Source organism: Brassica rapa, chromosome A08 (genome assembly GCF_000309985.2).
Source record: "Brassica rapa cultivar Chiifu-401-42 chromosome A08, CAAS_Brap_v3.01, whole genome shotgun sequence".
NCBI classification, from domain to species: Eukaryota; Viridiplantae; Streptophyta; class Magnoliopsida; order Brassicales; family Brassicaceae; genus Brassica; species Brassica rapa.
Genome location: NC_024802.2, coordinates 18,127,092 through 18,152,081, shown reverse-complemented (window position 1 = coordinate 18,152,081; position 24,990 = coordinate 18,127,092). Strand labels below are relative to the sequence as shown.

At 36.4% G+C, this 24,990-nt stretch overlaps 7 protein-coding genes across 9 annotated transcripts; 4 read left to right on the top strand and 3 right to left on the bottom strand.

Annotated features, from left to right (window-relative positions):
* Positions 1–68: 68 nt before the first annotated feature.
* On the bottom strand, positions 69–1,719 carry LOC103835416 (putative F-box/kelch-repeat protein At1g27420). Its single transcript, XM_009111583.3, has 3 exons — positions 1,163–1,719; positions 666–895; positions 69–586 (listed from the first exon to the last, which is right to left on the bottom strand). The coding sequence occupies exons 1-3, from the start codon at positions 1,618–1,620 to the stop codon at positions 204–206; spliced, it is 1,071 nt and encodes a 356-aa protein (XP_009109831.1). The 5' UTR covers positions 1,621–1,719; the 3' UTR covers positions 69–203.
* A 247-nt stretch (positions 1,720–1,966) lies between these two features.
* Positions 1,967–5,754, bottom strand: LOC103835415 (glucose-6-phosphate 1-dehydrogenase 3, chloroplastic). Its single transcript, XM_009111582.3, has 9 exons — positions 5,315–5,754; positions 4,996–5,204; positions 4,800–4,894; positions 4,585–4,699; positions 4,171–4,376; positions 3,581–4,084; positions 3,298–3,501; positions 2,945–3,212; positions 1,967–2,314 (listed from the first exon to the last, which is right to left on the bottom strand). Exons 1-8 carry the CDS (start codon positions 5,502–5,504, stop codon positions 2,975–2,977), a joined length of 1,761 nt encoding a protein of 586 aa, XP_009109830.1. The 5' UTR covers positions 5,505–5,754; the 3' UTR covers positions 1,967–2,314; positions 2,945–2,974.
* Positions 5,755–7,243: 1,489 nt separating this feature from the next.
* LOC103835414 lies at positions 7,244–8,278 on the top strand. Its single transcript, XM_009111581.3, has one exon. It carries the CDS (start codon positions 7,468–7,470, stop codon positions 8,110–8,112), a length of 645 nt encoding a protein of 214 aa, XP_009109829.1. The 5' UTR covers positions 7,244–7,467; the 3' UTR covers positions 8,113–8,278.
* An 802-nt stretch (positions 8,279–9,080) lies between these two features.
* On the top strand, positions 9,081–12,429 carry LOC103835413. 2 transcript variants are annotated; one of them, XM_018653835.2, is made up of 13 exons: positions 9,081–9,382; positions 9,626–9,699; positions 9,845–9,922; positions 10,018–10,093; positions 10,422–10,486; positions 10,686–10,787; positions 10,965–11,054; positions 11,131–11,205; positions 11,294–11,326; positions 11,421–11,495; positions 11,577–11,639; positions 11,725–11,793; positions 11,901–12,429. In XM_018653835.2, the coding sequence occupies exons 1-13, from the start codon at positions 9,340–9,342 to the stop codon at positions 12,075–12,077; spliced, it is 1,020 nt and encodes a 339-aa protein (XP_018509351.1). In that variant the 5' UTR covers positions 9,081–9,339; the 3' UTR covers positions 12,078–12,429. The 2 variants fall into 2 exon arrangements, with proteins under 2 accessions (XP_018509351.1, XP_009109828.1); XM_009111580.2 differs by having other exon boundaries at positions 9,083–9,382; positions 11,883–12,429.
* A 5,151-nt stretch (positions 12,430–17,580) lies between these two features.
* Positions 17,581–20,062, top strand: LOC103835412 (agamous-like MADS-box protein AGL9 homolog). 2 transcript variants are annotated; one of them, XM_009111578.3, is made up of 8 exons: positions 17,581–17,923; positions 18,673–18,754; positions 18,859–18,926; positions 19,045–19,144; positions 19,228–19,269; positions 19,361–19,402; positions 19,506–19,639; positions 19,736–20,062. In XM_009111578.3, exons 1-8 carry the CDS (start codon positions 17,739–17,741, stop codon positions 19,815–19,817), a joined length of 735 nt encoding a protein of 244 aa, XP_009109826.1. In that variant the 5' UTR covers positions 17,581–17,738; the 3' UTR covers positions 19,818–20,062. The 2 variants fall into 2 exon arrangements, with proteins under 2 accessions (XP_009109826.1, XP_009109825.1); XM_009111577.3 differs by having other exon boundaries at positions 17,586–17,923; positions 18,673–18,757.
* Positions 20,063–21,198: 1,136 nt separating this feature from the next.
* Positions 21,199–22,436, top strand: LOC103835411. The gene is made up of 2 exons (XM_009111576.3): positions 21,199–21,780; positions 22,094–22,436. Exons 1-2 carry the CDS (start codon positions 21,399–21,401, stop codon positions 22,108–22,110), a joined length of 399 nt encoding a protein of 132 aa, XP_009109824.1. The 5' UTR covers positions 21,199–21,398; the 3' UTR covers positions 22,111–22,436.
* A 1,190-nt stretch (positions 22,437–23,626) lies between these two features.
* LOC103835410 (nuclear transport factor 2A) lies at positions 23,627–24,893 on the bottom strand. Its single transcript, XM_009111575.3, has 2 exons — positions 24,532–24,893; positions 23,627–23,957 (listed from the first exon to the last, which is right to left on the bottom strand). Exons 1-2 carry the CDS (start codon positions 24,826–24,828, stop codon positions 23,886–23,888), a joined length of 369 nt encoding a protein of 122 aa, XP_009109823.2. The 5' UTR covers positions 24,829–24,893; the 3' UTR covers positions 23,627–23,885.
* Between the last annotated feature and the right edge of the window lie 97 nt (positions 24,894–24,990).

The following is a 24,990-nucleotide window of genomic DNA, read 5'->3' as shown; positions in this document are numbered from 1 at the left end:
TTTTTTTCAGGAACATACAAAAGATGATTAATAAACATCATAAATGGGTTTTTAAAATTTTCTCCCTCTGCTTCAGAAACAAAGCCATGCAAAACAATCTGTGAAAACATGTTTACACAAGTTTAGTAGGCATAGACACTATAAATATAGAAACCATTGACGAAGTTGAGGACCAAAGCACAAATGAAGCCAAATGGGGGAAATCAGAAGTTGATGAGAACGATGGTCGGGTTAGAACCAGATGGTTTAATGTGTGTGTCTCTCCACTTGGACGCGTTCTCTTTATCAAGGTCACGAATTAAGGTACGTCCCCCGAGCGGTGAAACCAGTATAACCTTATTGTTCCATTCCCCTACTTTACACCAGTAAGCACCCGGGCACCGAGGCACAGACACTGAGCTCCAAGAATTCTCCTCTGGATCAAACACTCCTAGTTCCGGCTTTTTATAGTCACTGTTATGGTCAGAGAAATACACTTTGTTCCTAACAACAGTGTAGGAGTACACCGAAAGTGATTGCCCCGAGTCTAACTCTTTCCATGTCTCAGTTCTGGGGTCATATATGTCAATGAACCTCGATTCATTGCCTGAAAAAAAAAGCCATCATCATTAAATTATGTAAGAAAAAACTTAGTTTCCCATGTCCATAGCTCTTTATATTCCCACCTACAACGAAGAGTTTGGACTTGAAGGAGAATGCGAATGCACGATGAAAGTCGGGGCAGTCTGGACAATCATCCATGAGGCTCCAATGGTTAGTTTCCGGGTCGTACACTTCCGAGCTTTGAAGGCATTCACCATCCGACGAAAAGCCTCGTATCACATACAAAAGGCCGCCCACTACAGCAAACGCAAACTCGCGACGTGGCACGTTCATACCCGCCAGTTTCCTCCAGCTGTTAATATCATTCCGACAAGAAAAATCAGAAACAAAACCTCTTCACTTTTGGTCGGAATTCAGACAAAAGAGAATCAGTTCGGTTTCTTCTTTTTTTTTTTTTTGAACTAATTTGATGCATTAAAATAAAAGTAACTGATATAGCGTTTAGGCTAATATTAGTTTGTTACAAGTTTGATGGAAACCATAGAGTATTACAACATTTGCAATCCAAAAGAAAGCTTAATACCACATTAAGCTAGATAATCTTGAGATTGAAGAAGACCTGTTCGTAGCAGGATCGAACTCGTAAGCATCGGCCGAAGCAGAGATACGGGTGGTCCCATCGATCGGAAATCCTTCAACCTCCGCGTATCCACCGACGAGCACGATCTTTCCGCCGCCGAGCACCGCGACGCCGAATTGGGACTTCAAAGGCCCAGGGACGCTGGGGATCTGTCCCAGATTGTTTCCGGAGGCGTCGTAAACTTCCCCGTACAAGTATTCTACCCACCTGCTGCCGTCTTCTGGGGACTTGCTTTTCATCAGAACACACATGAACTCCTCCACCGGTCCGGTCAACTTTCGAACGGCTGAGAAATGCTCGCTCCTGAGGAACGTCCTCCATCGCCGGCAGACCTGAGAAATGATTCGAAAGTCATATCGCGGGATTCGCGAGAGGCAGCGCTCCGCCACGTCGTCCGTCAAGCCGGGTATTAACCACGACGGTGACGACTCCACCATTTTAATTGTCCTTTAACGATTTTGATTAACCGCTCATTGCAACCATTGGTAATGGACTAATGGTTAACATAAATAAAAAATGACTTTGAGTAATCAATGACTTGATAAGATTGATTGACCAAGTGTTCCCGAGTTTAAAATCACCCTCTTGTTAAACTAAAACATATTCCCTCCATAGTGGTATTTTTTTTAGATTTTACTTTTGTCAACTAAACTTCTATTATCAAATCAAAAAATATACAAAGTGAACTAAACAAAGTGAACTAAATATATATATATATATATATAAACTGATACGTGTGATGTATTACAATTAAAATAAATATGTGAATTGTTGATACTTTTCTATTTGTTTCATAAAAATAAAAATATTTATGTTTTCAGCAAACATTTTTTGTTTATTTACCTATTTTACTTGTATTAATTTATATGCAGAATATTAATTTGTTTAAACTATAATATTATAAATATCTTATTTTTGCTATCATAAAATTATTTAAAGTGTTTGAGGCTTTTAAAAATGTTATCTTTGTAGAACCGAAGAAAATACTAATTAGACTAAATTCAACTTTTTTTGGTCGGCAACATACCATGAGAAACCATTTTACTTATTATTCAAGATACAGTACCCCAACACAAATCAATGAAAATACTCAAACGTGGATCTACGGAACAAAAATCAAAGGTTGATTAACTAAGGGCCTGACTGGTTTAACCGCAGCGGTTACGGTTGCGGTTGCGGGAGTTTGCGGATGCGGGTGGTTGCGGTTTCTAGCGGTTTTAAGAGATTTGTACGACTGGTTCTGCGGTTAGAAATTTGTGCGTTTGCGGGATACTTATGACTGGTTAACTACCAAATGCAGCAGCAGTTAAATAATAAATTAATAATATTTACATTTTATACAATTATAAAAATATCAAAAATAATAATATTATAATAAATATAAAATTTATATTTAGAAAGTTATAGTTTAAATTTTTTAAAAATATAGAAAATATTTTTATTTTAAAGTTTTATAATATTAATTAAAATTTAATTGATATATTTTAGCATTTTTATAATTTCAATTTAATTTTTTTATTGAATTTTTTTATTTTTGTATTTATATTGTTTTGGAAAAAAAATAATTTTTTTTATCCTCCCGCAAACGCCCGCAACCGCAAACGCTAGCTGGAACCAGCTTTTGAATTTATGAGGTTCAGAGCGATTTGGAGCGATTTGGAGCGGTTTAGAGCGGTTTGAACGATTGTTGCAAAACGCCAGCAACCGCTACCAACCGCAAAAGCTGCGTTTGCGGGTGGTAGCGGGAAAACCAGTCATACCCTAACTCTTACACACTTTCACTGGTCGAGACTAAAGGTCTCCCCATTGGACATTATGTTTAGCGGCTAGATAATGAGCACCAACTGGACCACGACTTCCGTAAGGATACAACTCTGGAATCATCTTCTTTTCCTCAATCTCTTTGAGCAACGGAGTGAAAAGCGCCCAAGCAGCGTCAAGTTCATCGCTTCTTATGAACAACCTTCGTTCTCCTTCTATTGCATCCAACAGCAGCCTCTCATATGCATCTGGTATCTCCTTTGAATACCTTCAACAGCCAAAAAAGAATTATATGAAAACTGTATATCGAATAGGCAAATAGAGCTAGTTATCATCATTTTTTCTCAACTCACCTTGCTGAATAGAGAAGATTCAAGTGACTCTGATCTAATCTCATTCCCAAACCAGGAACCTTGTTGTTGATTTTCAAATAGATTCCTTCATCTGGTTGGACACGGATGACAAGCTCATTTGTAGTCCGGTCAAGATTACTACCACCAGAGTTCCGGTTATATAGATTCCCAGGCACATGCCTAAACTGCACCCTTATCTCCGCACTGTTAACAATTTAAGCATAAATAATATTACTTATTAGAAGAAAAATAAACAAAACATTCCAAAAAAGTTTTTGGTTACCTCCGAGTGTGCAATGCTTTCCCAGCTTTCATCAGAAAAGGCACACCGTCCCATCTCGCATTATCTATAAAGAGCGCAGCAGCAGCAAATGTCGGCGTCAAGCTATCTCCCGGCACAGTTTTGTCATCGGTGTAGCTTGGATAAGTGACTCCTCCTTTGGTGGTGGTCCCCTTGTACTGTCCTATCACCACGTCTTCGAGCTGTATCGGCCTCATCGAACGCAGAACTTTCACCTTTTCGTTTCTGATATCCTCTGCGTCCAAACTAACAGGCGTCTCCATGGCGAAGAGAGCTAGTATCTGAAGGAGGTGATTCTGCATTATGTCTCTTATTATTCCGTAATGGTCAAAGTAACCTCCGCGTCCTTCAGTGCCGAAGTCCTCAGAGAATATGAACTGCACGTTCTGTATGTACTGCCTTGACCATAGCGGTTCGAATATGAGATTTGAGAATCGGAGTACTGATAAGTTCTCAACTAGCTCCTTTCCTAAGTAATGGTCTATCCTGTTAAAAAAGAAAAAATTACTCTCCATATCAGCACTGATTACAGTTTTACTATAATGTGAGAGTAAAAGGACAAGATCTCCCACCTGAATATTTGGTCTTCCTCCAGGTAGTTCTTAAGGGAGTTTGTTAAAGCAGCAGAGGTTTTGGAGTCTCGGCCAAAAGGCTTCTCGACGATGACCCTAGTCCATCCACTGAGAGATGAAGCAGATGAGCTAGCACATTTCACCGCGTCGACAAAGATGTTTGGAGGGATTGAGAGGTAAAAAAGGCGGTTCGAGAGTCTTCCACCCTGTAAATAGTTATGTTATGGATGAAGCAAACCTCTGAAATAGAAGTAAGAAGACCAAACTTTTCTAGTTTCTACTAATTTCACAGAAACAACAATACTTCCCATTTCTGTGTCCAGGTGGCATATTCTAAATTGTACAACCTGCCTAGTCTTAAAAAAAAATGAAGCAATGAAGCAATATGGTTTCGAGGGAATAAACATCAAGTACCTCGTGCTCCTTGAGCTTCTTGTTTAATGCAACAAAATGTTCCTGGGAATCATACTGACCCGTGTGGTAAAAACATCTCTTGAGAAACTCTTCCATCTTTTCACCACAGTTTGCCCTGATGACATCAGATGAACACTCAAACAGTTTAAAATCTTAATCATCTCTGACAAAGTAAAGAAGCCATAACCACACATGTCTACAGTGATTAAAATCACCTCTTATCAATTCTACAAGTCAGTGTTTTGCTGACCATGTGTCTAAGTTCACCATCTGTCATCTTACTCCTTGCATAGCCGTATATTGTAAAATGCTAAAAAAAAAAAAAATTAGTCTGAAACAAGAACCAAGTCCAAAAGTAACAGCTTATCACATTCAGTTCAATCATCAGAGAGACATGAAGAGATCTCTTACCTCAGGAAGACAGCCTTCGTAGTAAAGTGCGAAAAGAGCTGGGAATATCTTCTTCTTAGCAAGATCACCAGAGGCTCCAACCACCGTGATACTAACTGTTGACTCATGTTCGCCGCCACCAAGCTCTGCCACAACTTCTTGTGACGGAACCGATAAAAGTCCGTCTTTAAGTTTCTCAATTGGGCTTGAGTTCGTGACTACTACTGCCCCTGAAACCAATTGTATACAATCCAAAGTTTCAAGCTTTACGCTATACCAGCAACCCAAAGGCACAGAGAGGAAAACCTAAAAAGGGCAGAGAGAATCCAAGTAAAGTTACCATCTTGCAATACAACAGAGCTCTGAACGGACTTCCTCTTCGATCTAAGACATAGCTCCTGAGGAGAGGCGGAGAGGAATGAGAGTGAGCGTCGTGTGCCGCCATTGATGAGGGAAGAGTGATTCGGGAAGAAAGGAGACGAGGTGCGGGAGGAGGAAGAATAGGAAGGGCGGGAGAGAGACGATGACATCTTCGAATTGATTTAAGACAAGTTAGTAAGATGGGTTTGGTTTTGATGTTAATCTGATAATTGCGCTTAAGAAGAGTGTTTAAGGACAAATTGTTCGAAATGTTTGAGCCTTTTGACGGATGCCAAAGGTTAGGCCTTTGCCAAGTTGGTGCTTTTGTTGGTATGGTTCAGCGAAAGGCTATTCCCTCTGTTTAACCAAAAGTGTTTTTGATTATTCGGTTCAACGAAATTACAAGTGGACTCTTAACCTAATCATCTCATGTGATTAGCTGATGCTATATAATTTTTCTTTGACAATATTCCCCTCTGTTTCAGAATATACTGTTATGCTTCGTGTTTTCAACTTTCTATGTAATTTTGTTTTTCTTTTCTTAGAAAGTATGCAACATTGTACAGCTTATAGCTTATTTTATAATTGGTTAAACTAATTTAAATTTATATTTCTAGTACTACTTTTGAAAAATATCATTGGTAAAAATATACTTCTTAATATTTGCATTTTTTCTAAAATATCTTATATTTTGAAACAAATATAATAATTATCCGCTGAGAGAGAGCTTTGTGAAAATGACTTGATGGATGCAACAGAAAGGATATAGTTATTGTGTTCATTGAGTATATGGTAACTAGTTTTTTCTTTTTGAACAAATAGTATATGGTAACTAGTTATTAAGGGTTTTTTTTTGGTTCAAACTAGTTATTAAGGTTTATACCACCTGAGTTCAATGTAAACGATGAAAATATAAATAACGGCATAGGCCAAAACTTTGTGCAAAAGGACCCGATGACCGAAACAACTTGATCTTCAAAGCTTTCGCTATCATTTCAGGCATCTCGGAGTCCAAAAGAATTCAAACTAACTCTAATATCTCTAGGTCTGTGGTATATGTTAAAAGGCTTAAGATAACTGATTTAATTATCTATTTCATCAAAATACGTTTATTTTTTCTGGCATACACATCCATTTAGAATTCTAGAGTTAAGCATGTTTGAGCTAAAACAGTAAAAAATTATATGACTAAACGAAAAGTGATACGTAATATCGTACAAATGAAGTCAAAACACGGAAAAAGTCATGTGGTAATTACAAGAATCAGTAAACAAGACTTTCGAGCCTTCCAAAAAATTAACGCACCGCCCGTCAAACGTGATGGAGCTCGCGGACCGATTGAACGGACATAGATTGCTCATTGAGCGGTCGGAACGTTATACTAACATTAATAAATGTTATCACCGCCAAAGTTGTAACACCCTAATATTTCTAGCAGAATTGTCATGTTATATCAAGTTCCCTCACCAAGTAATCCTTATCAACATCACCTCACACCAACTGAGCATCTAGATACAATTTGGATAGTCCGATCCATAAGCCAATAATATTCTAGCATTCGTAAAAAACAGTAAAATCATAAATTATATATCTAAGCTATTTATGGTATTTGTTTTTAAGTGTGAATAGTAACGGAAAAAACTACACCGCAGTTAATAATACCAAAAATATATACGTTTTTTTTTCTATTTGGACCGTCCGCAATTATTCCGGTTGTCGACATTCGGACTTTCAGGAAATTTGGTTCATTGACTCTCTCTTTTGAACATTAACTTCTAATTCCATATTTTTTACCATAAAAAGTTTTATGAAATTTAGAGAAAACCACACAAAAATTGTGGGTATTTTATTGGAGTTTACTGAAACTGAAAAAAATAAAATAAAGGAATTTAGCGAAAGAGAATATATTTTTTTGAGATTTGCCGTCAGAAAAAAGGGAAAAATTACTATTGTTCTTAATAAAATAATGGAATAATAAGAGTAGAGAATAAATAAACATGAAAAAGAACACCACGTTACTCTGTGTTCCTTCCTTTTCTGCTTAACCTATTAAAAAAACTATATATAATATAATTAAACGCACCAAAAGAAACTCTTCTCTCTGTAAAGCTTGACATCGTTCATTCATCAGCCATGAAAATAAAGAAGAAAGGTCAAGTCCACCCATCTCCTCCTCTTCCTTCATTTCCTTCTTCTTCATCCAAAGTAGACAACTGTCTCTCTGTCCTGAAGCTTCTCCCTGCTGTGATTCTCCTTCTCCTCTCCTCTCTCTCTCCCGAAGACAAGCAAGTCCTTGCTTACTTAATCACCCGTTCACTCAAAACCACCACCACCACCACCCCCGCCGTATCCTCCGGGAGAAGAAGAAGCTCTTCTGGTTCGAAGAACAAGAAAGCTAGGACTCATCGTAAAGCTCCGGTTTTCGACTGTGAATGTTTCGAATGCTACACGAGCTACTGGTTCAGGTGGGACTCCTCGCCTAACCGTGAGCTCATCCACCAGATCATCGAAGCCTACGAAGACCATCTAGCCAAGAGCGAGAAGTCAAGCGGCAGAGGAGGAAAAAAGAAGGAGAAATCACGTAGTCGCCGGGTCGTGGAGCGACCCGAAGAACCGGTGGAGCCTGTAGATGAAGTTAAGCCTGAGGAGTCACCGGAAATGTTGAGGTTTCCGGTGACTGCGGGGACTAGGCACAGGGGCTTGGCGAGGAAGGTGTTACCGGACGTGCTGGGTTTATTCAATTGGCGTTTTTGGAGGCTTTGGAATCCGAATGCGTGAGGCATCTCGCTTCAAAAATAAAAAGCTCCTTTCGAAATTTCTAAACAAATGCTTTGTTCTTGGAATCCATTAAACAAAGCTAAATGCTTATAATAATATGAAATATTGATACAAGTCTTTACCTAGTTGTGTTGAAACTGTATAATGATTCTCTTCATGGTTTGCAGATTCTTTCTCCCAGTAGGTTTGTGTGGTAACACCCTCACTCTCTAGTTTTAGAGTTACAACAACATTTTTAGAAAAATCATATCTATATGTTTGCTTAGTAACAAAGTTAATGTAATAGGTACATAGTTTCAGAAGGTGGGCCACAGCAAATCTATCTTTTGTTTGATTTAAGCAGATGTTAAAGAAAGAAAGAAAGAGAGATTCTCATATAGATCTTTCTAGCAACTAAGCTAGGTATCGAGCATAAAGTATTCAACTCATCTACTAGTACTTGACAATTTCTGGGTTGTTGATCATTATATCGTATCTATAGTTTGTTTCTTTTCTTTCTTTTTTTCATATCCCATTTTGAGATTATTAGATTTAATTGTTGGAAGCCCCTTTTTCAATCATGTTAGATTTGATATTGCAGAGCTTTTTCATTTTGGTCCAGATGACGCATATATGGAATTTGACTGACACATAACTTATCATTACTAGGACAAGTACAACTCTATAGCAGGCACAAAAGCGCCTATATATTGTAATGTGGTATCTGTTTCCAAATTACATTTCGTCCTGCTCTGATCTATGTATCCAAAAGAAACACACGTATGCCTGAAACAGACGCCTTTCTTGAGCCCAGCCTCATGACTCATTAGCATAGAAAAGGCTACTATGATTTTTTTTTTTCCAATTAAAACAAATATAAAAACTAAACTCGTGGGCATCTTTTCAGAGCATATTCTAAGGCCTTTTCATCACAATTTTGAATTTATTTCGGCCCACAAAAAATATTAAAAAAATAGAGAAAATATTGTTTCTCAAGTCACTTGAGGAACACAACACAACACTGTCGCCTCCAATTTTATTTTGTCTCTCTTCTCTCTTTCTCTCTCCGCCTCCCTCCCTCTGTAGTCGTCGCAAGAGCGTATCTTTCTCGCCGATTCCACCTCTCCGAAGCTCTCTTCTCTACCAATTCTCTCTTCGATCTTCTGATGCGTCTTCCTCTGCCACCTTAATCCTTTGCCGTAACAAGCTCGCAAGGCAGAGTCTTTCGTCTCTGGGCATCAATCGTATATGGCTCTTCCGCTCGGGAAGCTCACCATCCTCATCGGTGCAGGTCCGTTCATGAATCGGGTTTTCTATTCTATTACTGAACAATTGCTTCTCGGAGTTTTAATTGGGACATCGCAATTGGAGGATTAGAAATTAGGGCTTTTGATAAACCCTTTGATTCCTGTAGAATTATCACTTTTAAATCAATCAATGAATCATCTTTGGGCACAAAGTTTGAAGCTTTTGATCTTTTAGTGTGTGTTCACTGAGCTTAATGCTTGTCTAACTCGCGTCTTTACTACTATAGGTCTTGTTGGGTCAGTGCTTGCAAAAGAAGGGAGCTTACCTGATGTATCCCATTTCGTCTCTGGTGCTTTTAAGGTTACCTAAGCTTCTGTTATTTTCTCACCCATCCTCTGACATGAAAAAGTTTTATCCTTTTTCAATATTCAACGAAGTTTTTGGTGCCAAAAGTGTATGGTACTGTTTGGAATAATGAGGGTAATGGTTTGTTTTCTCTTAATAGATTGTACTTAGGCAGCTGAAACAAGATGAACCTGCCAAGTCAGGCAGTAGGCCTCGCAATGATACACTTACAGCACAGGTTAGTTTGAAATGAATCTAAGTTAGTGGCGAGTATTAGAAAGACTTGTGGAGGGGGAGTTAGATTTACTTGTATGATCTCTAATTTTCTTGCAGGTTAACAGTCTTCGGCATGAACTGCAGTTGCTGGCTTCAAACAGACCGATTACTATAATTTCGACAGGAGGATCAGGTCCTTTATAATTTCTCTGTTGAAGCTTTGAGTTCCTCTCTGCTCTGAAATTTTCTGCATTAAAAATCTGTTTAAAATGAGCAATTTGGTTCGGTTATTATATTGATATGAAACAGGACAGTAGAATCTTTCTCAATCTTTTATTTTGTCTGTCCATAGCTTATGAGATCCATTTTCAGGCTTTTTTTTTCTTCTCTTGCTACTTTTTGGCATCAAAGAAGGCAGACTTATGTCTGATCAGTGTCATTTCATTAATGTGGAATCATTTTTTGCTTACTGTTAATTTTAGCTTAAAATCAAATAGTTGACAGTTTCCTTTAATTTCCAGGTGGTAAGAAGTATGGTTGGATCATTATCATTGGGGTGATAGGCTACGGATATGTATGGTGGAAGGTAAACAATACTTCACACATAATTGATCTACCTGAGATAGTTACTTGCTCATTTGAATTGCTGTTTGCTACTCAAAAGTTTTGTATTTTTGGAAAACAACTCATTTGGTTCTCCTTGCCTATTACTTTGACCTGGCCTCATTTGTTTGTAGTTTATTTTTCTATGACTGGCGCACTGATTTATTCTGCAACATTCTCAGGGCTGGAAACTTCCTGATTTTATGTTTGCGACAAGGCGCAGCTTATCAGATGCGTGTAATAACGTTGGCAGCCAGATCGATGGGTTTTATGAATCCCTCTCGGTAAGTTCTTACTTCCCATATTTTCTTGACATGACCATTGAACTATATTTTGATCAGTTATGATGCTTCCTTTTGTGAGCTAATCTATCCAACAGATTTAGTACATTTTGTGATTTTGATTGAGTTGCAGAGCATTAATATTTTGTCTCATTTGGTTCTGTTTACATGTGATGGCAGGGTACAAAGCGGGAGTTAGGTTCAGAAATTGACAGGATGGATCGTAGTTTGGATGAAAGTACAATTATTATTAAAGAAACAGGAAGAGAGGTATGTTAGATTGAATGTACTCACTGCGTTGGCAAAGCTTTCAGATGATTTCCTGACGATGTATCAAAACTGTTAGGTGAATGAACTACGTGATGGTACAGCAAATATGAAGGATGACGTTAGGTCTGTTTTCGAGGCTGTTGAAACTTTGGTGAGAATAATTTTAGTAATTGCATATATGTTAACCAATTCGTTCCTCCTAAAACAAAGAGATGATTTTAAGATCTTAATAATTTCAGGCAAGCAAAGTCTATCGCATTGAGGGAAATCAGGTAACATTTTGTCACAGTTGTAGTTGGAGAATTGTTTGTTTGTTCATCAGGCGTTGTGTTGATTGAATTTGAATTTTCTTTGCTGTCCATGAAGGATCTGACGCTTAAAGGAGTTGGAGCTCTGCATGCTCAGTGCCGGGAGCACAAAAGACTTCAAGAGTCCAATAAAGCATGAACCTTCTTCAGTATGCACTTCATTTTATCTGAATTTTCTCTTTATTTACACAGACTTGTTTTTTTTTTTGGTTAGGCTTTGCCATCGACTTCCTCTGTGCCAGCCCTTGAGCCAGCTCCTGTGACACCATCACTAAGGGTAAACGAGAAAACATTCATCAAGTTATTGAGAGTTGTTCTGTTCTATATTGCTTACTTCTCCCCTGGTGTTTGAATGTTAGCAGTCTCTGTCTTTGCCTCCTGCTTCTCCTCGTGAATCCCAGTTGCCGTCAACCCCTAATGGAGCTCAACAGGTATGTTGTATCGCAAACCATTGTCTGTCCATTAGAAACTGAATTTCATTGTACAGAGTGCTGATTTTTTTTTTTTTTTTCGTGGACAGTCAAATGGTCCACTTCAGCACACTCAGTCTATGTCTGGTTTGAAGGATATAAACGAAAGCTCTAATGGAACATCTTCTGGAGAAGCCATTGGAAACACGAGTTCAGGCCTGTTTAGTATGTTCTCAATGCCAAGAATAGGGAGGACTCGTAGTGCGGTGAACGCAGTGCCTGCAAACTTGACTGGAGCCCAATAGTGTGTGGCTTGTCAATACTGAAGAGAGTTTGATCATTCAGATATAAAGAAATCAATAAACCAGGATTAAGTGCTGGTAGAGAATATACATTTTGCTGTGTTTATGCTCGATCCCTTGCTTAGTGGACAGAAGGTGCATAAATTTTGTAGGGGATGCAGCTTATATTTAATTGGAATATATTGTCACAATTAATCAGTTTGGTTGCTGCTCTGCCCTTTTGTAATCAGTCTATATTAGCGGTCGACAGTGGTTTTGTCTGGCCCTCTCATCCTTTTTTCCTTTTTGTATTGAAACAAAAGGCTGGTCCATTTGTCAAATACTTTTATTATACCTACCAAAGTTTAACTGATGATCCCAGCACTGCAATTTCTAATGACACTTGTATGTTTTCTTTGATTAACTCAGTGTCAGATAAATGATCATCCTCGGCAACAAGCAAAGTAACTAGGAAGATATGAGATCATTATTTTGTGTAAATGCTGAGCAACTAAGCAAAGGGGTACCACTTTTGTTTAAATTTGTTTCTAGCAGGAGATGCTTTAACCACCAAAAAATTCTCGATCTGAACCAAAATGTCATAACTGAACAACAAATTAAATCCGAACCAAATTATAATATAATAATATAAGCCGTTATTTAAATTATGATTTAAATCATTTTTGGCTGTAAAAAATATAGGATGTAATTGTATAGACTTTTTATAATAAAATTAATAGAGTAAAAGTGTTTTATTCTCATTTTTTTTTTCTACCAATCAGGTGAAAACAAGAAAAAAGTAGTCATTCCATTTTACTCCAATTTTTTTTTTGTTTTCTTATGGTTTGGAAGCAAAACTGTTCACCCTCTTATTTGAATGTGTTCGTTTTACTACTCTAGTTTCCACTTTTTATTTTCCTCTCTTTTAGTCAATTGATTTTTCACCTAATTATTCTGAACTGTTTCCAATCACACTCATAGTGATCCCAATTACGCAGTTTTGTGCCCCAAGTGTGTTCGCCCGTTTTTTATATGTTCTCATTGAGTTACTATTATTTAGATTTTGATATCGTTTTCTATTTTCTATTTGTTTTGGCTCGTTAATCGTGATCTTTCTATGTCTTGGAACTAGATAGATTGATACTAGAGTAATCAAAACTCCGTTTACATAGTTGACTATACTTGTATAAAAACACACACATTTACATTTTATGTACAAGTATAGTCAATTATGTAAACTAAGAGTAATTAAAATAGAGTTTTGATTATATACTCTAATGAAGTAATGATTGAGTGTGCTGAAGTGAACCATGTGACTGATCCAAATGAAAGCCAATACTTAATACAATAAAACGTAAAAAAGTGTATTAACTTGAGAGTTAAAAAAGATGATTTGTATTCTTTTAGAAACAAAAGATGTTTTGTAGTATAATAACAATTAGATTCATCATTATTTAAATAGAAATATTAAAATTATTTTAAAATCAAATATTATTAAATTTTCTATTTGATAAACTATTTTAAACTATTGAAAATATTTTAAATTGTGAATTCTAGAATTATTCTAATTTGTTTTTGTCAGCATCTAGAATTATTCTAATAATTTTAAAATTCTAATAATTTTAGAATATTTTAGAATTGTTCTAATAAAGTTTAAAGTTTAGAATTTATGGCTTGTGATTGATGGTTTTGGGTTTAGAAATTAGGATTTAGCGATTAGAGTTTAGGATTTAGAGTTTACGGTTTAAATTTTGAATTTATGATTTAGAGTTTAGAATTTAGGATTTAGGATTTGGGGTTTAAAGTTTAAGGTTTAGATTTTTAGAGTTTTGGATTTTGCAGATGGCAAACAGTGTTATTTTTTCAGCCATTTATTTTTTAATTTTATTATTTTTTAAACTAGTTCTATATGGCAATTTGGTTGATTATAAAAAGTGAGGTGAATTTAACCATTCACCCTAGGAGGTGAAACTAAGCATCACATCTCAGTGATATATATATATATATATATATATATATATATATATCTAACATCCAATGCCTACAAATAGACCATGTATGATGTAGCTCCGAAAATAATTAAATAAATATAACAAAGTGTGGAGATGTTCAAACCAAGCATATTTGGTGTCCAGTTTCTATTAAAATACGAGATGTCTTTGGAATACATGTAAAAATACCTGAGTTTGTCAACATGCGGTAACCAACTTACCGCAGGATAGTTACGGATCGGATTCAATCGTTTCGTGGACACTTATTATAACCCAATTCTATATATGTTTATGTTGCCATCCAAAAAAAAAAGTTACCATCCATCATCATGGAGTGAAATTGTCACATAGCGACGTACTGGATAGTCATTTGTCACGGAATGACGATAATGATTGGTTTTATGTCTGTCGACGTCGCTAAATCGTAAATCCTTTTTTTTTTGTGGCTACGGACTTTTCATAGTCACTTCCATGACAAAACCGTTAGCCACATCCGTAGCTATATACAGCATTGAACACGTTGGAAGTAGATGATTGAGCACAAGACTGAGAACTCGAAAGCCTCTAAGCTGTAGCCATTGACTTATAGTAATCAACATCAAAGGTATGACATCTAAATTATTAGTTAATAGACTTTAATATATTACTTCGTTTAAATATTGTTTGATCAGCTTTAGCCAAAGACCAGTTCTAATAAGTACTAATAATTGGGAAAATATTTAGTATGTTTATTTTTCTTGGGAAATATTTAGTATGTTTTTTTCTGTCAGCCGAAATACTCACATGTCTTGCATTCATACGTGACTTCATATCCTCCTCGTATAATACAAAGACAAGCTTGTAGAGTTTCTTAGGTTTCACAAGGATCGATGAATTATATCTTCGATGTCTTTAATCACTACATTAATGCCAACATGTTTAATGGGATTTTTTAATCTGAAACTTAATAGTGGATGCAAGAAACAAAGCAATATAAAAAAGAGAAATCAATATTCATTCGTTAATATAACTTTGTTAGTGATAATGTGATATGAGATTGTGAATAACATGTACATTAGTGTGAACCATTTTTCTTGGAAGCTGAAACCTTTTATTTGATGCATGATGACTATGAGTCGAGGACTACAGTAACTTACTATATATCGCAGCCTGTTGGTGAAAAAAGAAAAATAAAGAGAGGCTGGTCCCCAAAGCTTAAAACCCCACTCAATAAACCCGAGACGTGACTTATTCGAAGATAGCCCCCATCTTTCTATTTTTGGCAATGAGGTCCCCTTCCCATTACGTCTTGACATGGACCCTGTCTATCTATATTTAGCAGCTTAATCCGACGGTTCTCATATCTCAGTCAATCCTCCACGACATCGTCTGATAACCGTCCGATTCAATCTCACAGCCAATGGACCACATCACCAGTACTCCGCAACATAGCTGTCCTGTAGGAAGGATTTCACGTGGCATTTATTTGTAGTGCAACTTGAAAGTTGATGTGTGGTGGTCTCCACCACCGTTCATCACCGTTTCTTTAGCATCAAGATTCTATCTTTCCTATGTGTAATATATCATGTTTGATTTTGAGAACTCATCGTAACCGTCGGATCTCATCGATGGATTTTTATTCTTGGTAGGTCCTGTGTGTGCTTCAGGGCATAAGATCCCACAGAGAAAAAGAGTAGTGCTTCCTTCTTTCTTTCTTTCATATAAGCCCTTTTTATTTATATTCGACGATATCCACTTACGAAGTATTTATATATCTTACAATATCTCACGTCTTATCATTAAAATATAGTATATGCCTTACAGAATTTTTGTTTTCCTTAGGATAAAAATGCCTTACGGAGACTTCAAGAATGTCTTTGGTTTCTTGAAATGTTTAAAACTAAAAATAGTGTCCTTGTTTTGGTCTTAGACCATGTAGATCGACCACATATATGATACATGAGGATTATTTGAAGTTTCTCGGCATTAAAAAAAGGTCGAAGAAGATATAGTACAACAAGAGAAGGAAAAAAACAGAAGATCATTGGTATCAATGACACATCAATAATAAATAGTTGAATGTACTTTAGTTTCTCTTGTAGTTTAATGCACAACATCTTTATCAATTGTCGTCATCTTACATTGAAAAATATGACCACAGCTGATAAGAAGAGAATACGTACTTGACTACTTTTCTCATCATACCCTCTTCTAACTAATTTTGATTGTATATAAACCAGTAATTTAATTTTTTAGTTATTTCTTACATTAATAAAAGAAAGTAAAATGTCTTAATTAGGGATATAAAAATATTAGAACGCATACAAATTTGCTAGAAATGCTTAGACGATCAAGCTAGAGAATCAACTTTCAAATCAGAGAAAATAAGCTTATTTAACCAGACAGAATAATAATGCTATGTTTAGTTTTTCTAATTGAATCATCACTTTGTGTCCATCACCTACTTACCGGTCAAAATAGAGCACTAAGAGTTTTGGTCGGACATGATCTCTAACATCGGACGAACCCTAAGATAACCAAATTAAACTATAACCTATATTCAAAACTCTGTTTATTCTATCCATTTATGTTTTCTATCAACTTTGTATGTATTTGTGTCTCAGATTCGCATACCAAAATAAAGTTATCAACATGGGAGTGTTTCATAAACTAATAAACAGACATTTATATTTTATTATGAGATCAGTAACAAAAATATCTAGTTAGACCAAAAAAACAAAAATATCTAGCGCATTGTAAAAAGAAACGAATCTAGCAGTAAGAATTTAGATATCAGCACAACATAAACGAATCACAAATAAGAGTGTGATTTACTTTACATTTTTACACCAAGCACAAGGGTAGTTCTGTAAGTTAAAAGACCGTACAGGGTTTCACCTAGTTAAGGTTAGGTCACATGATTCCCTGAAATCGATTACAAGAGTTAAAAAATAAATATAAAATCAGGTGGGTTTAGCAGACCCTACCATCCAGACTGCGACACGTGTCAAAACTCATTCATTGCCCTACCCTTCTCAGTTTAGGGTTGCCATCATTCATCATCCCACATACTCTTATCATCGATTCTCCACCGTTGAATGAACTAATCTTTCATTTTCCAATATCTCTGTCTCTATCACCATATTAAACTAAAGCTTTAATTTAATGGTTTTAAATGTTAGGGTTTAATGTTGGAATTCCAATTAATCCTCCATAATCAAAGTAAAAGAAGGAACTAACTTTCTTTAACAGGGTCACATCCACATTTGTTTAAACGAAAGATTGAAACTGAAACCACTTCTAGTGTTTGGTGAGAATAATGGGAAGATCTTAATTTCTCTTCTCTTACCGATTTTGTATAAACAAAAAAAAGACCCAATTTTTCTAGGTTTGAAAATATCTAAGCATCGATGGAGTAGTTAACATTTTATGTTTGCAACATTTGCATAAATCCTATGTGGTGGTTTGTAACAACTGTAAATAGCACACGTACAATAATTGAAGGGTATATAAAAAGAGAATAATGAAGCTGACAAGTTAATGTACTTTAGAGAAGTGATGTGAGATACATGTGTATATATATATTTGTACAAATGAATGTATGTTCACACTAGAAAACAGAAAGAAAAGAAAAAAAATTAGAGAGAGGGGCTTATTCGTATATATATATATATAGAAGAAGGGAGAGAGAGAAGAGTAAGAGAGAAAGAAAAAAATGGGAAGAGGGAGAGTAGAGCTGAAGAGGATAGAGAACACGATCAATAGGCAAGTGACGTTTGCAAAGAGAAGGGGTGGTGTTTTGAAGAAAGCATACGAGCTTTCCGTTCTATGTGATGCAGAGGTTGCTCTCATCATCTTCTCTAATAGAGGAAAACTGTTCGAGTTTTGCAGTAATTCCAGGTATTCATTTATATCCATTTTTGTCTATTTTTTTGATAAGTAAAAGAAATGTGTTGTATGGGTCTTTCTTATGTGTTGTTTGTGTCGTACGTTTTTTCTTTCATCCTTTAAAAGAAAGCAAAGAGGAAACTAAAATGATTTATAACCTTTATATATGTTTTTGAGTTTCCGATGATTTCCATTTCTGTTTTGATTTCTCTCATTTGTTTTTCTTTCAATATATTTTTGTTTTCTTTTCAAAGTTTTGTTGCAGTGTCGTCCTAATTAAACTTTTAGCTTTTTTTTTGTGTTCCCTTAGTATTTCTGCTTAATTAAGATGACGATGACGTAGGAATTATGAGAAGCCATCTGATCTAACATAATATTATTAATAAGGGGTCTCTCATGAATAACCAATTTACATATAAAAGAGTTTTCTATACCATTTTACCCAATCCGATCAAATCAGTCAGCACTTTGCTGTTAAATTCAGAAGCTCTTGGGAGTGATTCAACTAACTAGAGCTTATTGGCTACCCACTTTTGTCACCCGCCCTATTTTTGTTTGATTATGATGCTAATGTCAATTTCATCTTATTATATCCATTGGATCTCTGAAAAGACTCCCAGATTATTCTGTAAACCATAGCTATAAAACGTTTTAACAAGATTTACCTTTGTTGATTTGAAACTTATTTTTTCATATTAATTACTGAGGTAAAATTTTGATACATGACTACTTAGTACGGACCATTTTTTGTTGTGAAGCAGCATGCTTAAGACACTGGAGAGGTACCAAAAGTGCAACTATGGACCTCCAGAGCCCAATGTGCCTTCAAGAGAGGCCTTAGCAGTTGTACCCCCTCCTTCTCTTTCTTATTCTTTTACCCTTGATTTTTATTTTTTCCTAATATGCTTTTATTAATTCAAATCCAATAATGTTTTTTGGCAAAGCAGGAACTTAGTAGCCAGCAGGAGTATCTCAAGCTTAAGCAGCGTTACGACGCTTTACAGAGAACCCAAAGGTTAAACTAATTGACTAATAATGAAGCTAGCTAGTACTGCTAGCCAGAGAGAGTTTTTTTTTAATTACACTTAGAATTTAATCATGATGGTATTTTTGTTTGTCTTGAAATATTACAGGAATCTATTGGGAGAAGATCTTGGACCACTTAGTACGAAGGAGCTTGAGTCACTTGAGAGACAGCTTGATTCTTCTTTGAAGCAGATCAGAGGTCTCCGGGTACTATACTTCTTCTATTTCTTTCATCATATATGCTACACTATGATGTCCATATAAAGTAATACGCTTTATCAAACTTGCAGACACAGTTCATGCTTGACCAGCTCAATGATCTCCAGAGCAAGGTAACGACAAATTTGAATGATGAAGCAAATGACATACATATATGTATACACTAATAATACTCACTCTCCTATGAATACTAATTTGGAACAGGAGCGCATGCTTTCTGATACAAACAAAACTCTACGGCTAAGGGTAACTTCTTACGTTATCATCGTTCACAATATATATTAACGAATTAATTTGGTTATTATTTTTAAGTATGGATCCACTAATTAACAAGTGTACTACGTGGCAGTTAGCTGATGGGTATCAGATGCCATTCCAACTCAACCCGAACCAAGAAGAGGTACATGTTGACTACGGGCATCATCAACCGCAACAACAAGCTTTCTTCCAGCCTTTGGAATACGAGCCCATTTTTCAAATGGGGTAACTTAATACTTTATATATAATTACTAACCAATTTTGAGATATTACATTTTTGATATCTTAATTGGATGTTTTTTCTTGGTAACGCTGGAACAGGTATCATCAGGGGCAACAGCAAGATCATGGAATGGGAGCAGGGCCAAGTGCGAATAATTACATGTTGGGTTGGTTACCTTAACCAACTCTATTTGAAACTTTCTTCATATTTGTTTTTTTGACATTTTAAAATCGAAACTTTCTCCTAGCTTTCCTCTTAGGCTACATGATGATTACCTCTCTCTACATTACTGTCTTGTGTGCATGTGTGTGTAATGTTTTATTATGATATTTTCAACAAAATTATACTCCGCATATAATTTAGCCAGGCATTCCTCGTACACTGTGACACTAAGATCTTGAGGACAATATATATATATATATATATCTATATACATGCCCCTGTGTAATTCAAGTTTGTAAGTACAGTATATGCTTCCAGTTTCAAAATCGTTTTTTAGCTCCAATTCATGGCTTTGAATAAATTATAAGTTAAGGCGGTGTTAGTGGGACTTAGATTTCTATAGAGTTTTGTTGATTTTAAAAGTTGAGAGATTTGTTAAATTTGGAAAGAGATGTAGAGAATTTTGTATATTGTGAAAATCTATGAAAATAAAGTAATGTAATGATTCTAAGAATTCAACTCCCAATAACATTTACTTTAATAGATTTGTAGAATCATTAAAATCTAAACTTTTTGAATAACAAATGATTTTGTATGTAGTTATAGAATCATCAAACCAATAACAATAGATTTCAATGAGAATCTATAAACCAATAACACTAGACTTAGAAATTCTAAGATTCATTATAAATCTCATCCCCACTGACACCCCCTGACACCCCCTAAGTATAGTGGATTCCAGAGCCTCATGTAGTTATGCATACCACCAACATGTGTCTCTAGGCCCCCCTCTAATATTATTTTGGGCTATCTAAATACTTCAAAGGGCCTATCAAAAGCCCAAATTCCACGAATTTGTCAACATTTTCACTGAACGACCTAAGGTAAACTAAAATCAGATACAAAAGAAAATCATTAGAAAAAAAACTTCTCAGAGAATTAACCAGCACATGTGCGAGGGACATGCAACAATTCCATTGCTAGTTTATTGGTGAATAAATATTTTTTTGTCTAGGTTAGGTCCTTACAATATTATTAGTCACTTAAACTCCAATATTATTGTTTCACAAATTATTATTTATTGTTATTATTATGATTATGATGGTTGAACGCAAAGAGCCCGATTGAATAGACAAGTCTATAAAGTGCAGACATTTTTCAAAAAGAAAAGTAACACACTCTCTTATTTTGTTCAAAACAAAATAACCAAAAGAAAAATACAAAAGAAAGTATGATTGGAACAAATTTATTACAGGGAGAGAGAAAAGATTAGATAAGAATGTCGTAGAAGATAAGCACTCTACGCGTCATCAAAGGGACCCACACTCCCCCCCCCCCCAAATTGGTCTGAATCCAGCATGTCCATACTCGCCTCACCCTCGCGTGTTCACACGCGTGTCTTGTTTCTTTATGGTTGCTTTTTCTCGTTATCTAGACACACACGATTCTTCTGTTCATAGAGAAAGATTTGTATAAAAAGTCAGTTTCATTTTGCTCGTCTGTGTTTCGGTTCTGTCTGAACGGTCATCATCATCGTCGTCGTCATCGTCTTCATTACTCCTGCCATTAAACCTTTCTTGAGAATATTATTTGTGAACGATGAGAAGCCAACGAGATCAAGACTCCAGGGCTTTCTACGACCTCTCGGCTCTTGTCCTGAGCCTCCTCCGCTCTCCGCCGATGCCGATTTCAATCCCCGATCACTTCCCTGATTCGCCGATGATGAGGAGTCGGTCGCCTTCGATGGCTCATATATCTCCCTCGGGGTTCGCGTCGCTGCTGCTCGGTATCTCCGTGGCTCTGATGCTGTGTGGATCCGTGACTTTCTTCATCGGCTTCCTCTTGTTGCCTTGGGTTCTGGCTCTCATCGTGGTTCTTTATGTTGCTGGGATCGTCTCCGCCATTTCCATGGCTGGGAGGTCGATCCTCTCTTACGTCTTGACGCCGCCACCTTCTTTTTCATCGAGGAAGGACATTTCTGGTAATTTTATTGAATCTTTTAGGCTTTATATTTGTTAAATTTTTCGTGAGGTTTAGTAGTTTGATGAAGATCTTGTTAGAGATGGGTGTTTGAGATTAATTACGGATTAATCAAACTAATCAAACGTAACGTGACGGCAACAAATGCGAAATCAGATTAGTCTTTTGTTTTGTGCACCACAAATTCAGATTAGTCTATATTCATTTTTCACATTTACTTTTTCATTATTTTGTGGATGACTTCTGAAATTAATTAAAAGCTGTTGTTTTTTTTGGGTTTGAAGCTAATTCAATTGTTGTTTCTATATTCCCAGAATGGAAGCTGTTGTGAAGCGACGAAAACCTCAATTATCATCCGGAAAAGCGGGACAAAGAAGATGGATTGAGTATATAACAACGCAATCCAGATTAGAGATTTTCTATATATGTTCTTTTATCTGTATTTTGGGGGAAATTTATGTGGATATTTGGGAGTTTTTATGTTTTTTTTTTTACTTTTTCAAAAAAAAAAAAAAGATTTTTATATTTTACTGTTAGAGAAATGGAGAAAGCGTTCTGAGTTTGTGCTTTTTCCGTGGATGGTTTTATTATTATTATGTAACATAAATTTATTTAGGAAAAAGATCTTTTAAAAAGATTATAGGATTTCGACTACAATCTGTCTCGATTTGTTTGCATCTTGGAGTAGCAGCCAACTATTGGTTAATAGCTTTTTGATAAAAAGGTGTCAGGTGCAGATCATGGGCAACCTCGAATTGTCAAGTATGGGATGAAGCTTAGCACGCAGAAATTTAACTGAAATGATTTTGTGGTTCAAAATTGTATTATAGCTTCTCTTGAGAGACAAAAGAAGAAAAAATGGTGGAAGAGGTACCGTGACTTATTCAAGAAGCGGTCGGTCAATAGATGTTACGTGTCTAGTCATGACTTAGTTACGTCCATTACCAACAAAGACTTGAGCTAATTAAAAGAATAAAGTAATAATACAAGTGTAAGCAATAAACATCTTTCAAGCGGCGGAGAGAAGTTGGAGAAAAGAGGTCGTGTGTGGAATGTAGTCAAGTGAAGATGTGGAGGTTCTGAGCAGAGCCAATGATAAACTTCTTGATGAGAAGAGGAATAGAGAAGCTGCTGCTTGTGTTGCTGACTCCTTTCATCGAAGACGAGAACGATCAGCTTTTTCCATTCCTTCTATGTTTGGTTTAAATTGATTAATCTACTGTTGCCCCACAATCAAATTTTTCTTCTAGGTACAAGATTTAATATGATGTTTTGAGTAAATCTACTTTGTGAAAAGAAAACTAAATACCTCTGTGTAATGAGTGATTTGAGTTGGTGAAATCCGCTTGTTCATGAATCGAACAATTACAAGCTGTTTGGTCGTTTGTCAATTATCACACTTTTGGTAGCAAAACAAAGCTCCAATTAGTTGTGTTGTGGGGTTGGATTACTCAAAAAAGTGGATGAACAGGATTTTTATTTTGTCAGTGTCTTTCTTATACTCATTAGAACAACTTGGGTCTTTGATGTAACAATGAGCTTATCTTTTCAAATTATTATTATTGTGTGATTAGACAAAATTAAGTCAATTCTCATAAAGTAAAGTGTGTTTTGACAGGTTGTTGTTTGATGGCCAGAACCGTCTGTATTGGTATAGGACTTGAGAGCTGATGCTAATTTTTTGCTTATACACACACCAAACACCCTCCAAAAAACAGTTGAAACTACCAAAGAAGAAGATTCGTCGCCAGATTGTTCACCATCCAAAGAAAAACACAAGGGTGTGGAGACATCTGGAAGGAGAGTACAGAAGAAATTGCTAAAGAATAGTTTGTTTTAACATGAAAAGGGTTCCAACAGAGAACCATCTTTCAAATAAGCTTTTTGTTTTATCCTTAACAATAAGCACTTACTGAATCATGTGAACACAGAGTCATCTGAACCAAAGTAACAAAAGACCTTCCATTGATTAAAATAAAGACAGACTTCAAAAACACCATAAACAAGCTTATGTTCTCAAATCTACTAAAACCCAACATGAACTTCCATGAGTCTCTTTTGGCTTTTGTAAGAATGGTTCATATAATACCCCTGCCAACACATTCCTCAAGCATAGTTCAACCTGAATATGTCGTTGAACACGTAGTAGTTTCCCTGATTCGACACCAAATGGAACATCTGGGGGCACAAAAGACAGGAAAATAAGAACACCAGCCAGTCAAAATCAGCACAGCATTCAGGTAAAACAGTATATAAGATCACAACACGAGAGAGATACAAATGTAGCTCACTGTGAGTAGGTCAAAATTGACATGAGTGCATCCCACTTGGCTTAGTACATATCTACCATGTTTACACAAAACTTATAACAAAGATATATGATACTTCTTCCCATGTGACGAATCAAGTTAAGAGTCTCCAATATCAAAAAAGAGAAACAAAAGACTCTAACAGCAGATGATGATACACACACAAGGAACACTTACAGAGCTGAGACAATCTAATCGAATGCAGCAAGCATATCGTAGCATAGTTGACATAATTAAGAAGAAGCATATGGTTCTTAGCAATTCGATGCTATACTCTAAGTGACAATCTAAATGCCAAACCTAGATAACAACGATCACATCTACACAACCTAATCACGGATCTATCAATCAACAAGGGTCCGAGATTTCGTTTCAATTCCAAATCAATCAAACTTCAAAGTGCCCTAATCACATATCAATCGAGGGAGGGGGGGAAAGGAGACCTGGCTGAACTTGAGAGCGTGCTGCTCGCCAGCGAGCTGGAGGTTTCCGGAGACGAAGACGAGCATACCGCCGGCGGGACCAGAGGGCTGGCAATCGACGGTGGTGATGTTGTGCTTGCACTGCTGGAAAGGGAGGCTGGTGAGCTTGGCGACGATGTTCTGAGAGCCCTGGATCTTCTGCCCTTCGAAGGTCAGCATGGATCCTTCCTGGTAGAGAGAAACCAAGCCCGCGCGATTCGCGTCGAAGGTGGTGTAGTAGTGCTCCACGAAAGCCTTGGCCACTGCGTCTGGATCCATCTCTCTATCGTTGATATGGAGAGAGAGAGAGAGAGAGAGAGAGAACTGAAAAGTTTTAATAGAGAGCCACCAAGAGACTAAACAGATTCTAAACGGGCCTCTCAATATACTTTTTATTGGGCCTTTAAAGAGCCTGGGAGATACAATTGAAAAGTTTCAATA